We start from the raw sequence: 15,179 nt of genomic DNA on the forward strand, positions 1-15,179 counted from the left end.
GAATCTCACGATTTTTATCTTTTACCTATAAAACCACACCGAGGCGCGAGAAAAAAAACTAAACCACTCCTGCCTCTTCCACAATCCAGAACAAAGTGAAAAATCAGATCTTTGGAGTCCTCAGTTTAAAGCATGAGTCATATCTTCGTGACCGGAACTACGCAATCGTTCACGAAATTACGCAAGTTTCCCCGAAGCCTTTTTTGTATACGGCTTCAATTTCTTTTGAATATCCCCAGACCTCGATCCTCTACCACCAAATCCCGGGTGCTGCCGACTGGCTTTCAAAACCCAGATACAAATAGTTTCCCCTCCACTATAGCTTATTCTGCGGTTAAAGGTCGCAGAAAGGGTTATCTCAAAAGCGGGGCGACGCCTGCGTCGCGACCACCCGCCAAAAGTAACTCGGCTCCAACCACGGCTGGATCCGGTGGGTGCTCAACCACTCATCTGACAGTTCATTCGAAGGAACTCCAACCAACCACTCACTCTCATTCACATTTCGGGAGAAATTACAGAAGCTTTTACCTATGCTGAGCGGACCAGTTATTCGAGGGGCCGCTCGATTTTATTTACATTCATATCGTAGTACTACACTGTTTCCCGGAGATACGGATATAATTCAGAACAACATAAGCGTGCTGGAAACAATGAGAGATATGCAGGGCCGAGAGCGAAACAATTTCGACGAGATGGCATGACATCGCTGCAACGCTATGAACGTTGCTCCAGATGTAATCGTGCGTCCCATGGTAGTCAATCATGCCCAGCTCTAAACAAGAACTGCAATTCATGTGGGCGTCGTGGACATTTCGCAGCAACGTGTCGGAGACAACGCGGTAGCGTTAGGAGAGATGGACTTTCCAAGGAAAGCGCCAGTGAACTTGATAACAAGGAACAGGTACATACTTCATAAGAATGTCGAAAATTTGCTGAAAATATAACATCAGCGATACAATAAAGTGTTTTACTTAGGCATGTTCTCAAATTTTCCCCCTTTCAGCAAATCAATGCACTGTCTCTTGAGGACGTTCTTGTGAATTGCACACTTGCATTATATTATCCCATCCGCTTTCTAATAGACTCCGGGGCAGATGTCAACGTCATCGGTGGGGATGACTGGAACAAACTGGAAATGGTCCACCGGTCTGGATCGATATTGTTAGAACCAATAGAAGTATCTAGGAATCGTGGGCTACGTGGCTATGCTGCTAGCACGCCAATGTCAATTGAATGTGCTTTCCGATCAAAAATCCAAGTGGATGGAGTTGATAACCCAAGTGTTATCGCTGACTTCCTGGTGGTAAAAGGAGGCAGCTGTTCATTGCTTGGTCGAAGCACTGCCAGTGAAATGAAGCTGTTGAAGATTGGAGCGGATATCTTCCGCCTAGAAGGAGAACCGGAAAAAGTGTTTCCGAAGATGCCTGGAGTGAAGGTTAGGTTCTCTGTAGACCAAACTATTCCACCAGAGAGGAACGCCTACTACAACGTTCCTGCGGCATATCGCGAGGCAGCTAAATGTCGGTTGAAGGAAATGGAGTCTAGTGGCATCATCGAGAGAGTGACTTCTCCGCCGGACTGGATTAGTGGTTTATCAGCTGTTCCGAAAGGTAAGGACGATTTTCGCTTGGTCGTCAATATGCGTGCACCAAATAAGGCGATAAAGCGACAATATTACCGTTTACCACTAATTGAAGATATGAAAGTTAAATTGTACGGGGCAAAATTCTTTTCCAAACTCGATTTGTCCAACGCCTACTACCACCTCGAGTTACATGCTGAGTCACGGGATTTGACCACATTCTTGGCAGAAGACGGAATGTATCGGTTCACCCGACTTATGTTTGGGGTGAACTGCGCCCCCGAAATTTTTCAGCAGGAAATGTGCCGCATTTTGGAACCTGTCAAGAATAAAATCGTCTATATCGATGATATTCTTCTGTTCGCTGAAAGTTTGGAGGAACTTCGAAAAATCGTAGCCAACACGTTACAAATTTTGCGTGCAAATAATTTGACGCTAAACACGACCAAATGTGAATTCGATCGAAGTAGGATAAAGTTCGTGGGACATGAGCTGGACGAGAACGGTTTCCATATTGAAGAAACTAAAATAAAAGATATCCGGAGGTTTCGTCACCCTACAACTGCATCAGAACTGCGAAGCTTCTTGGGTCTAGCCGCTTTTGTAAGCCCATATATAAAAGATTTTGCAAAAATTTCATCTCCTTTGTGGGCAGTCATATCATCGAAAACATGGAGCTGGGACCAGGAACAGATGAAGGCATTTGAACTGTTAAAGGAATCAATCGTAAATTGTACCATTTCTTTGGGATACTTCTGTGAAAAGGATAAAACCGTTTTGTATACGGATGCTTCGCCTAATGCTTTAGGGGCAGTACTCGTCCAAATCGACAACAAGGGGTCCCCACGAATAATTAGTTTTGCGTCCAAGGCCCTCACCAGCACAGAGAAGAAGTATGCCCAGAACCAGCACGAAGCTTTGGGTGCTGTTTGGGCCGTAGAATATTTTTCGCATTTTCTACTAGGACGGCAGTTTACGTTGCGTACCGATGCCAAGGGCATAACCTTCATTTTAAATAGAACCCGAGAAACATCTAAAAGGGCACTGACTCGAGCAGATGGTTGGGCGTTACGACTCAGTCCATATCGCTATGATGTTGAGTTCATACGTGGCCTTGAGAACATTGCTGATCCTTCTTCTCGCCTATATTGTGGACACGATGAGGCTTTCAACGAAGAAACAAGTCCGTGGGAAATTGCCCATTTGGAAGCAAACACTGTTGAATTTTTGACTGAGGCGGAAATTAGAGACGCTACTAATCGTGATACCACACTCCAACGGGTTAAAGAATCACTGGAATCGTCAGATTGGCCTAAGGATCTACAGAGATATAAAGTTGTATCGAGTGACTTATATTCTAAGGAAGGTTTGCTCGTAAAGAACGGTTGTATCGTGGTCCCCGAGGAACTTAGATTAAAAGCTCTAGAAGTGGCTCTCGCAGGGCACCCACAAACTGCAAAATTTAGAAGCATCCTGCGTGAACGTGTTTGGTGGCCTGGAATTACAGGTGATGCGGAAAAGTGGGTGAAATCTTGTGACGCCTGTGCAGTGAATGGTAAACCAGAGAAGCACACACCCATGGAGCGAACACTGGTCCCTCGTACTGTCTGGGAAGTCATTGCGATGGACTTTAATGGACCATATGCGAAGTTTGAAGGCATATCTATCTTAGTAATCATTGATTTACGATCCAGGTTTGCAATCGCACGTCCAGTCAAATCTACGGCGTTCGAGTACACCAAGAAGATCCTGGACGACATATTTGTAAGGGAGGGGTTTCCGAAGTCTATAAAAACAGACAACGGGCCTCCATTCAATGGGGCTGAATATAAGCAGTATTGTACAGATCGTGGTATACAAACGATCTTTTCGACTCCTTTCTTTCCTCAGCAAAACGGACTAGCTGAAAGCTTTATGAAAGTCGTCAACAAAGCTATGTCCGTGGCAGTGTCTAGTGGGAACAGTTATGTGACGGAGCTTCAGAACGCAGTTCATGCCTACAACGCCGGTGCTCATTCTGTTATAAAAGTGCCCCCGGAAGAAATAATGATGGGTCGCAAAATTAAACGGAGGCTTCCCTTGTTGGAGCATAAGAAGTCAGCGCACGTCGAGGAATTGCTTGATTCGAGAGATTATGAAGGTAAATTGGAAGGAAAAGCACAAGAAGATAGACGTCGAGGGGCGAAATGTTGTTCAGTAAAACCTGGCGATACGGTGATACTTGAACGACATTCAAGGGAAAAGGGTCAATCTCGTTTCGATGCAAAGCGGTATACTGTGTTAACAGAGCAAAATGGGAGCCTACTTCTTACTGACCAGGAAGGACACACTGTAAAGCGTCACGTAACTAAAACAAAAAAAGTTCATCAATGGAGAAACATGCAAAGAACAAATGCCCAACTAAATGCCGAAAATCAAAATGTAGGTGAGAATTCAAAGCGACCCACAAGGGAATCGAAAGCCCCTTCATACTTGACGGATTATGTTCACATACTGGGAGATGAAATTGTATAATACAAGAACAACTTTGATTTCTGAAAAAAATAAAAAAAAAACAAACAAAAAACAAGATCTTTGCTGAAGTTTTTTTTCTTGTTTTTCCTGTAAGAAAAGGGGAGATGTGTGGTGTGAACCAGTCTACTATAGTAGAACCCAGTGGCAATATGAACCGGTCTATTGCACGTTAGCTTGTATGTGTATTAACGCACCGTTTGAGCGAGAGAGTCTGCATTGTGTTCGTTGCATTGCTTCGTTCGTTTGTCTCACACTCTACGATATCACGGCACTCGCTAGGATACCGTCGTCGAGGTAAGTTGTGCGAATAGTGAGCTACGGCATGTTGGGTGATTCCTCGAACAGAGCAAATAACACATGTATGATACCGAAAGTATGCCAAGCAATAATTGATGTCATAGGACCAAAGGCTTTCCCTGCCATAACTCGACAGTTCTGGATGGACTCAGCGAAGAGTTTCGAAGAGCTTTGGGGATTCCAAAATGCTATTGGAACCGTTGATGGTCGTCATATGGAAATTATTAAACCATCGCATTCCGGTTCATTGTACTACTGTTACAAACAGTACTACTCCATTGTTTTGATGATAATGTTTGATGCTAAGTAAGTCGTATGTACTCATATTAATGATTATGAGCACTAAAATAGTTTATTCATAGATTTAGGCCAATCTTTGCTGACGTAGGAGGTCTTGGAAAAAATAGCGACGGAGCTATTTTTGAAGCATCTGAATTCGGGAAAAAATTGCTACACAATCCACAGCATCTCAACATTCCTGATATGATCACACTTCCCGGCATAGAAAAAGTTGCAGTTCCTCCTGTTGTGCTAGCTGATGAAACCTTCCAACTGACAAAACACGTGATGAGGCCATACTCAAGTCCTAGGTCGAGGTTTTTGACAAGAAAGCTGCAAATTTTCAATTATTTCAATTATCGCCTTTCAAGAGGACGGAATGTTGCAGAAGATGGGTTGGGAATTTTTACATCAGAATGGCGTTTGTTGCAGGATAAAATGTGTTGCTGTAAAAGTACAGCTACCAAAGTGATCATGGCAGCAGTTATTCTCCACGCTTTCCTAAATCCTCAAGGATTCTCCAAACATCAAGCAAAACACATCTTGAGCAATTCAAGGAACAATCAGTCATCAAAAAAGAAAACATTGAAGCTTTTTCAAGGAAATACAGCGAAAACTGCCTAGCAGGCCAGAGATTATTTAGCGGACTGGTTTGTTTCTCCTGTTGGGGAGTCTTTAGTTCCATGGCAATACGAACGTGTATGACATAAATAAATAAATTATAAAAACCGATCATTATACACTATTTTTCTAATATTGTTAAAATTTGCACGAAGCAATAGATTTGAAATAATCAATGCTGTTTAACATTTCTCATTTATCAAAATCCAATTACAATTATGTTCAATTATGTTCAATATGATTGTGAAAGTATCAATTACTTGTTATTAAGTATAGCACGTGTATACAAGCGCTCGACAGCCACGAACCTTATGAGCTACGACACTCAAACCCGGAAAACGTAAAAATGACAAATTTCGCGCCAACTCGAACAAATGTTGGCAGCACCCTCTCAGATTTTAATGAAACTTTCAGTACATGAAGACTTTGTCACAAAAAGCCACTTTGCATACTTTGTTTTTCCAAAAATGATCTAGACTGTCTTTTTGGAAAGGGCCAAACTTTTGTTACCAATATTTTTAAAATGGCTATAGTCTAAAAATGACAAGTCCTACAAAAAATGTAGTAGGAGTGATTTTTACAAAATTAGTCAAATTTGTGAATAAAAATATTGAAAAAATTCTTTATTGACTCCTACACTGAAAAAAATCGATGTTAAAAATTTAAAGAGTCGATTAACAAAAAAACCATTTTTGATTTGGATGAAATTTTGTTTCAAGATAGGTAATTATGGCCCTACCTACCGTCAAAAATTCAAGTTGGACACTTTCAAGGAAAAAAAGTTATTTGAAAAAAACTTCTTTGTCCAAAATGAATCTTTTTCAGAGTATTTTTATCGAAAATTAAACCAATGAAAGTCATAGTCATCTCAGAAATCATTTTCCCAGCTGCTAGTTGCCTATATATATATATATATATATATATATATATATATATATATATATATATATATATATATATATATATATATATATATATATATATATATATATATATATATATATATATATATATATATATATATATATATATATATATATATATATATATATATATATATATATATATATATATATATATATATATATATATTGCAGTTCCTCCTGTTGTGCTAGCTGATGAAACCTTCCAACTGACAAAACACGTGATGAGGCCATACTCAAGTCCTAGGTCGAGGTTTTTGACAAGAAAGCTGCAAATTTTCAATTATTTCAATTATCGCCTTTCAAGAGGACGGAATGTTGCAGAAGATGGGTTGGGAATTTTTACATCAGAATGGCGTTTGTTGCAGGATAAAATGTATTGCTGTAAAAGTACAGCTACCAAAGTGATCATGGCAGCAGTTATTCTCCACGCTTTCCTAAATCCTCAAGGATTCTCCAAACATCAAGCAAAACACATCTTGAGCAATTCAAGGAACAATGTCATCAAAAAAGAAAACATTGAAGCTTTTTCAAGGAAATACAGCGAAAACTGCCTAGCAGGCCAGAGATTATTTAGCGGACTGGTTTGTTTCTCCTGTTGGGGAGTCTTTAGTTCCATGGCAATACGAACGTGTATGACATAAATAAATAAATTATAAAAACCGATCATTATACACTATTTTTCTAATATTGTTAAAATTTGCACGAAGCAATAGATTTGAAATAATCAATGCTGTTTAACATTTCTCATTTATCAAAATCCAATTACAATTATGTTCAATTATGTTCAATATGATTGTGAAAGTATCAATTACTTGTTATTAAGTATAGCACGTGTATACAAGCGCTCGACAGCCACGAACCTTATGAGCTACGACACTCAAACCCGGAAAACGTAAAAATGACAAATTTCGCGCCAACTCGAACAAATGTTGGCAGCACCCTCTCAGATTTTAATGAAACTTTCAGTACATGAAGACTTTGTCACAAAAAGCCACTTTGCATACTTTGTTTTTCCAAAAATGATCTAGACTGTCTTTTTGGAAAGGGCCAAACTTTTGTTACCAATATTTTTAAAATGGCTATAGTCTAAAAATGACAAGTTCTACAAAAAATGTAGTAGGAGTGATTTTTACAAAATTAGTCAAATTTGTGAATAAAAATATTGAAAAAATTCTTTATTGACTCCTACACTGAAAAAAATCGATGTTAAAAATTTAAAGAGTCGATTAACAAAAAAACCATTTTTGATTTGGATGAAATTTTGTTTCAAGATAGGTAATTATGGCCCTACCTACCGTCAAAAATTCAAGTTGGACACTTTCAAGGAAAAAAAGTTATTTGAAAAAAACTTCTTTGTCCAAAATGAATCTTTTTCAGAGTATTTTTATCGAAAATTAAACCAATGAAAGTCATAGTCATCTCAGAAATCATTTTCCCAGCTGCTAGTTGCCTATATATATATATATATATATATATATATATATATATATATATATATATATATATATATATATATATATATATATATATATATATATATATATATATATATATATATATATATATATATATATATATATATATATATATATATATATATATATATATATATATATATATATATATATATATATATATATATATATATATATATATATATATATATATATATATATATATATATATATATATATATATATATATATATATATATATATATATATATATATATATATATATATATAGGCAACTAGCAGCTGGGAAAATGATTTCTGAGATGACTATGACTTTCATTGGTTTAATTTTCGATAAAAATACTCTGAAAAAGATTCATTTTGGACAAAGAAGTTTTTTTCAAATAACTTTTTTTCCTTGAAAGTGTCCAACTTGAATTTTTGACGGTAGGTAGGGCCATAATTACCTATCTTGAAACAAAATTTCATCCAAATCAAAAATGGTTTTTTTGTTAATCGACTCTTTAAATTTTTAACATCGATTTTTTTCAGTGTAGGAGTCAATAAAGAATTTTTTCAATATTTTTATTCACAAATTTGACTAATTTTGTAAAAATCACTCCTACTACATTTTTTGTAGAACTTGTCATTTTTAGACTATAGCCATTTTAAAAATATTGGTAACAAAAGTTTGGCCCTTTCCAAAAAGACAGTCTAGATCATTTTTGGAAAAACAAAGTATGCAAAGTGGCTTTTTGTGACAAAGTCTTCATGTACTGAAAGTTTCATTAAAATCTGAGAGGGTGCTGCCAACATTTGTTCGAGTTGGCGCGAAATTTGTCATTTTTACGTTTTCCGGGTTTGAGTGTCGTAGCTCATAAGGTTCGTGGCTGTCGAGCGCTTGTATACACGTGCTATACTTAATAACAAGTAATTGATACTTTCACAATCATATTGAACATAATTGAACATAATTGTAATTGGATTTTGATAAATGAGAAATGTTAAACAGCATTGATTATTTCAAATCTATTGCTTCGTGCAAATTTTAACAATATTAGAAAAATAGTGTATAATGATCGGTTTTTATAATTTATTTATTTATGTCATACACGTTCGTATTGCCATGGAACTAAAGACTCCCAACAGGAGAAACAAACCAGTCCGCTAAATAATCTCTGGCCTGCTAGGCAGTTTTCGCTGTATTTCCTTGAAAAAGCTTCAATGTTTTCTTTTTTGATGAACTGATTGTTCCTTGAATTGCTCAAGATGTGTTTTGCTTGATGTTTGGAGAATCCTTGAGGATTTAGGAAAGCGTGGAGAATAACTGCTGCCATGATCACTTTGGTAGCTGTACTTTTACAGCAACACATTTTATCCTGCAACAAACGCCATTCTGGTGTAAAAATTCCCAACCCATCTTCTGCAACATCCGTCCTCTTGAAAGGCGATAATTGAAATAATTGAAAATTTGCAGCTTTCTTGTCAAAAACCTCGACCTAGGACTTGAGTATGGCCTCATCACGTGTTTTGTCAGTTGGAAGGTTTCATCAGCTAGCACAACAGGAGGAACTGCAACTTTTTCTATGCCGGGAAGTGTGATCATATCAGGAATGTTGAGATGCTGCGGATTGTGTAGCAATTTTTTTCCCGAATTCAGATGCTTCAAAATAGCTCCGTCGCTATTTTTTCCAAGACCTCCTACGTCAGCAAAGATTGGCCTAAATCTATGAATAAACTATTTTAGTGCTCATAATCATTAATATGAGTACATACGACTTACTTAGCATCAAACATTATCATCAAAACAATGGAGTAGTACTGTTTGTAACAGTAGTACAATGAACCGGAATGCGATGGTTTAATAATTTCCATATGACGACCATCAACGGTTCCAATAGCATTTTGGAATCCCTAAAGCTCTTCGAAACTCTTCGCTGAGTCCATCCAGAACTGTCGAGTTATGGCAGGGAAAGCCTTTGGTCCTATGACATCAATTATTGCTTGGCATACTTTCGGTATCATACCTGTGTTATTTGCTCTGTTCGAGGAATCACCCAACATGCCGTAGCTCACTATTCGCACAACTTACCTCGACGACGGTATCCTAGCGAGTGCCGTGATATCGTAGAGTGTGAGACAAACGAACGAAGCAATGCAACGAACACAATGCAGACTCTCTCGCTCAAACGGTGCGTTAATACACATACAAGCTAACGTGCAATAGACCGGTTCATATTGCCACTGGGTTCTACTATAGTAGACTGGTTCACACCACACATCTCCCCTTTTCTTACAGGAAAAACAAGAAAAAAAAACTTCAGCAAAGATCTTGTTTTTTGTTTGTTTTTTTTATTTTTTTCAGAAATCAAAGTTGTTCTTGTATTATACAATTTCATCTCCCAGTATGTGAACATAATCCGTCAAGTATGAAGGGGCTTTCGATTCCCTTGTGGGTCGCTTTGAATTCTCACCTACATTTTGATTTTCGGCATTTAGTTGGGCATTTGTTCTTTGCATGTTTCTCCATTGATGAACTTTTTTTGTTTTAGTTACGTGACGCTTTACAGTGTGTCCTTCCTGGTCAGTAAGAAGTAGGCTCCCATTTTGCTCTGTTAACACAGTATACCGCTTTGCATCGAAACGAGATTGACCCTTTTCCCTTGAATGTCGTTCAAGTATCACCGTATCGCCAGGTTTTACTGAACAACATTTCGCCCCTCGACGTCTATCTTCTTGTGCTTTTCCTTCCAATTTACCTTCATAATCTCTCGAATCAAGCAATTCCTCGACGTGCGCTGACTTCTTATGCTCCAACAAGGGAAGCCTCCGTTTAATTTTGCGACCCATCATTATTTCTTCCGGGGGCACTTTTATAACAGAATGAGCACCGGCGTTGTAGGCATGAACTGCGTTCTGAAGCTCCGTCACATAACTGTTCCCACTAGACACTGCCACGGACATAGCTTTGTTGACGACTTTCATAAAGCTTTCAGCTAGTCCGTTTTGCTGAGGAAAGAAAGGAGTCGAAAAGATCGTTTGTATACCACGATCTGTACAATACTGCTTATATTCAGCCCCATTGAATGGAGGCCCGTTGTCTGTTTTTATAGACTTCGGAAACCCCTCCCTTACAAATATGTCGTCCAGGATCTTCTTGGTGTACTCGAACGCCGTAGATTTGACTGGACGTGCGATTGCAAACCTGGATCGTAAATCAATGATTACTAAGATAGATATGCCTTCAAACTTCGCATATGGTCCATTAAAGTCCATCGCAATGACTTCCCAGACAGTACGAGGGACCAGTGTTCGCTCCATGGGTGTGTGCTTCTCTGGTTTACCATTCACTGCACAGGCGTCACAAGATTTCACCCACTTTTCCGCATCACCTGTAATTCCAGGCCACCAAACACGTTCACGCAGGATGCTTCTAAATTTTGCAGTTTGTGGGTGCCCTGCGAGAGCCACTTCTAGAGCTTTTAATCTAAGTTCCTCGGGGACCACGATACAACCGTTCTTTACGAGCAAACCTTCCTTAGAATATAAGTCACTCGATACAACTTTATATCTCTGTAGATCCTTAGGCCAATCTGACGATTCCAGTGATTCTTTAACCCGTTGGAGTGTGGTATCACGATTAGTAGCGTCTCTAATTTCCGCCTCAGTCAAAAATTCAACAGTGTTTGCTTCCAAATGGGCAATTTCCCACGGACTTGTTTCTTCGTTGAAAGCCTCATCGTGTCCACAATATAGGCGAGAAGAAGGATCAGCAATGTTCTCAAGGCCACGTATGAACTCAACATCATAGCGATATGGACTGAGTCGTAACGCCCAACCATCTGCTCGAGTCAGTGCCCTTTTAGATGTTTCTCGGGTTCTATTTAAAATGAAGGTTATGCCCTTGGCATCGGTACGCAACGTAAACTGCCGTCCTAGTAGAAAATGCGAAAAATATTCTACGGCCCAAACAGCACCCAAAGCTTCGTGCTGGTTCTGGGCATACTTCTTCTCTGTGCTGGTGAGGGCCTTGGACGCAAAACTAATTATTCGTGGGGACCCCTTGTTGTCGATTTGGACGAGTACTGCCCCTAAAGCATTAGGCGAAGCATCCGTATACAAAACGGTTTTATCCTTTTCACAGAAGTATCCCAAAGAAATGGTACAATTTACGATTGATTCCTTTAACAGTTCAAATGCCTTCATCTGTTCCTGGTCCCAGCTCCATGTTTTCGATGATATGACTGCCCACAAAGGAGATGAAATTTTTGCAAAATCTTTTATATATGGGCTTACAAAAGCGGCTAGACCCAAGAAGCTTCGCAGTTCTGATGCAGTTGTAGGGTGACGAAACCTCCGGATATCTTTTATTTTAGTTTCTTCAATATGGAAACCGTTCTCGTCCAGCTCATGTCCCACGAACTTTATCCTACTTCGATCGAATTCACATTTGGTCGTGTTTAGCGTCAAATTATTTGCACGCAAAATTTGTAACGTGTTGGCTACGATTTTTCGAAGTTCCTCCAAACTTTCAGCGAACAGAAGAATATCATCGATATAGACGATTTTATTCTTGACAGGTTCCAAAATGCGGCACATTTCCTGCTGAAAAATTTCGGGGGCGCAGTTCACCCCAAACATAAGTCGGGTGAACCGATACATTCCGTCTTCTGCCAAGAATGTGGTCAAATCCCGTGACTCAGCATGTAACTCGAGGTGGTAGTAGGCGTTGGACAAATCGAGTTTGGAAAAGAATTTTGCCCCGTACAATTTAACTTTCATATCTTCAATTAGTGGTAAACGGTAATATTGTCGCTTTATCGCCTTATTTGGTGCACGCATATTGACGACCAAGCGAAAATCGTCCTTACCTTTCGGAACAGCTGATAAACCACTAATCCAGTCCGGCGGAGAAGTCACTCTCTCGATGATGCCACTAGACTCCATTTCCTTCAACCGACATTTAGCTGCCTCGCGATATGCCGCAGGAACGTTGTAGTAGGCGTTCCTCTCTGGTGGAATAGTTTGGTCTACAGAGAACCTAACCTTCACTCCAGGCATCTTCGGAAACACTTTTTCCGGTTCTCCTTCTAGGCGGAAGATATCCGCTCCAATCTTCAACAGCTTCATTTCACTGGCAGTGCTTCGACCAAGCAATGAACAGCTGCCTCCTTTTACCACCAGGAAGTCAGCGATAACACTTGGGTTATCAACTCCATCCACTTGGATTTTTGATCGGAAAGCACATTCAATTGACATTGGCGTGCTAGCAGCATAGCCACGTAGCCCACGATTCCTAGATACTTCTATTGGTTCTAACAATATCGATCCAGACCGGTGGACCATTTCCAGTTTGTTCCAGTCATCCCCACCGATGACGTTGACATCTGCCCCGGAGTCTATTAGAAAGCGGATGGGATAATATAATGCAAGTGTGCAATTCACAAGAACGTCCTCAAGAGACAGTGCATTGATTTGCTGAAAGGGGGAAAATTTGAGAACATGCCTAAGTAAAACACTTTATTGTATCGCTGATGTTATATTTTCAGCAAATTTTCGACATTCTTATGAAGTATGTACCTGTTCCTTGTTATCAAGTTCACTGGCGCTTTCCTTGGAAAGTCCATCTCTCCTAACGCTACCGCGTTGTCTCCGACACGTTGCTGCGAAATGTCCACGACGCCCACATGAATTGCAGTTCTTGTTTAGAGCTGGGCATGATTGACTACCATGGGACGCACGATTACATCTGGAGCAACGTTCATAGCGTTGCAGCGATGTCATGCCATCTCGTCGAAATTGTTTCGCTCTCGGCCCTGCATATCTCTCATTGTTTCCAGCACGCTTATGTTGTTCTGAATTATATCCGTATCTCCGGGAAACAGTGTAGTACTACGATATGAATGTAAATAAAATCGAGCGGCCCCTCGAATAACTGGTCCGCTCAGCATAGGTAAAAGCTTCTGTAATTTCTCCCGAAATGTGAATGAGAGTGAGTGGTTGGTTGGAGTTCCTTCGAATGAACTGTCAGATGAGTGGTTGAGCACCCACCGGATCCAGCCGTGGTTGGAGCCGAGTTACTTTTGGCGGGTGGTCGCGACGCAGGCGTCGCCCCGCTTTTGAGATAACCCTTTCTGCGACCTTTAACCGCAGAATAAGCTATAGTGGAGGGGAAACTATTTGTATCTGGGTTTTGAAAGCCAGTCGGCAGCACCCGGGATTGGTGGTAGAGGATCGAGGTCTGGGGATATTCAAAAGAAATTGAAGCCGTATACAAAAAAGGCTTCGGGGAAACTTGCGTAATTTCGTGAACGATTGCGTAGTTCCGGTCACGAAGATATGACTCATGCTTTAAACTGAGGACTCCAAAGATCTGATTTTTCACTTTGTTCTGGATTGTGGAAGAGGCAGGAGTGGTTTAGTTTTTTTTCTCGCGCCTCGGTGTGGTTTTATAGGTAAAAGATAAAAATCGTGAGATTCTCTATATCAGTTTTTCCAGTAATTGGTTTTCCCTTCCCAGTTCTAACTCGTACAAGTTAAGTGGCTTCCCGCATATCGAAGCAGTGGTTTAGAGTCGGTATTCCCGAATTAAGGTAAGGTGCAAATGGTGGCCAGTGCAGTGCGTGCCCTAATTCCAACTTGTCGTTGGATGCGTGTTTTTCGTGCAGGTTTGAAGCTGCAGCATCCCGTCACACCGATCATCATCCGTCAGCAACCGCTTCTGACCCCGCCATCTAGCTACAAAGTTCCCGGTGAACCATCCGGAAGAGCGACGACCGTCAAATTCGCGCTAGCTAGGGAGCAGCGTCGTTGCCAGCATACGTCCAGTTGCTGGGCACCGACTCTCGAACAACCCACGTGGGAAACATGTAATGCAGTGACCTCCATCAGGTCAGACTCTGCCAGCAAACGACCGGGCAAATCGTTTGTGGCAACCGGATCAGCATCTCCAGCGGACTGGATCTTCGAGCGACCCACGTAAAACCATGGTAGTGTGAGTACTCATTTCCTTTTTTTGACATGCGCATGATCAATTTTGTTTAAACCCGCAAATGCCGGTTCAGTGAGCTAAGTGACAGCGTTTTCGTGACAAGCTCAAAAGGCCCGGGTTCGAAACCGATTATCAAGTTTTTTGTTCGGCGGTTTCATTTTTCCCACCCCGTGAAAATCCTAGGTCAGCGATGAAATCGCTGTATTACACGCAAACACGGCGACTGTATATGCACGCACCGTAAGTTGAGCCACTCATTTTCGGATGAACACCACGTTAGGTAGTTAGATTTTTGATATGCTTTGGGAAGGGAGAGAGACAGGATAGGCAGTGACCATGTTGGTTAGCGCGCTGCGAGGAAATTAGTTAGCAAGTTGGAAGGCCTGGGTTCGAGACCCGAAATGTGAAATAAATATTCTTTTTGTAAGCGAATTATGAGTTGAAGTGATTAAACAGTTTTTTTGCAGTAAACTTTTTTTGGTATTTTCTGGTGTAGGCAGTTTCACGATTTTCGA

The 15,179-nt window shown here is 40.2% G+C and overlaps 2 protein-coding genes across 2 annotated transcripts; one reads left to right on the top strand and one right to left on the bottom strand.

Moving 5' to 3' along the window:
- The first annotated feature begins 697 nt into the window (after nucleotides 1-697).
- Nucleotides 698-3,917, top strand: LOC131675872 (uncharacterized protein K02A2.6-like). Its single transcript, XM_058955005.1, has 4 exons — nucleotides 698-901; nucleotides 1,004-3,346; nucleotides 3,473-3,852; nucleotides 3,902-3,917. The coding sequence occupies exons 1-4, from the start codon at nucleotides 698-700 to the stop codon at nucleotides 3,915-3,917; spliced, it is 2,943 nt and encodes a 980-aa protein (XP_058810988.1).
- Nucleotides 3,918-4,048: 131 nt separating this feature from the next.
- On the bottom strand, nucleotides 4,049-13,457 carry LOC131675874 (uncharacterized protein K02A2.6-like). Its single transcript, XM_058955006.1, has 4 exons — nucleotides 13,254-13,457; nucleotides 10,809-13,151; nucleotides 10,433-10,682; nucleotides 4,049-4,116 (listed from the first exon to the last, which is right to left on the bottom strand). The coding sequence occupies exons 1-4, from the start codon at nucleotides 13,455-13,457 to the stop codon at nucleotides 4,049-4,051; spliced, it is 2,865 nt and encodes a 954-aa protein (XP_058810989.1).
- Nucleotides 13,458-15,179: the final 1,722 nt, after the last annotated feature.

Source organism: Topomyia yanbarensis, chromosome 1 (assembly GCF_030247195.1).
Source record: "Topomyia yanbarensis strain Yona2022 chromosome 1, ASM3024719v1, whole genome shotgun sequence".
In the NCBI taxonomy this organism is placed as follows: domain Eukaryota; kingdom Metazoa; phylum Arthropoda; class Insecta; order Diptera; family Culicidae; genus Topomyia; species Topomyia yanbarensis.

Excerpts from the sequence above, each read along its gene's own strand:
- LOC131675872 (XM_058955005.1), top strand. The coding sequence starts at position 698 with ATGACATCGCTGCAACGCTATGAACGTTGCTCCAGATGTAATCGTGCG. Across the intron at positions 902-1,003 it reads AACTTGATAACAAGGAACAG|CAAATCAATGCACTGTCTCT; the intron begins GTACATACTTCA and ends TCCCCCTTTCAG. Across the intron at positions 3,347-3,472 it reads AGATCCTGGACGACATATTT|CAAAACGGACTAGCTGAAAG; the intron begins GTAAGGGAGGGG and ends TTCTTTCCTCAG.
- LOC131675874 (XM_058955006.1), bottom strand. The coding sequence starts at position 13,457 with ATGACATCGCTGCAACGCTATGAACGTTGCTCCAGATGTAATCGTGCG. Across the intron at positions 13,152-13,253 it reads AACTTGATAACAAGGAACAG|CAAATCAATGCACTGTCTCT; the intron begins GTACATACTTCA and ends TCCCCCTTTCAG. Across the intron at positions 4,117-10,432 it reads TGATTCGAGAGATTATGAAG|AAATCAAAGTTGTTCTTGTA; the intron begins GTAAATTGGAAG and ends TATTTTTTTCAG.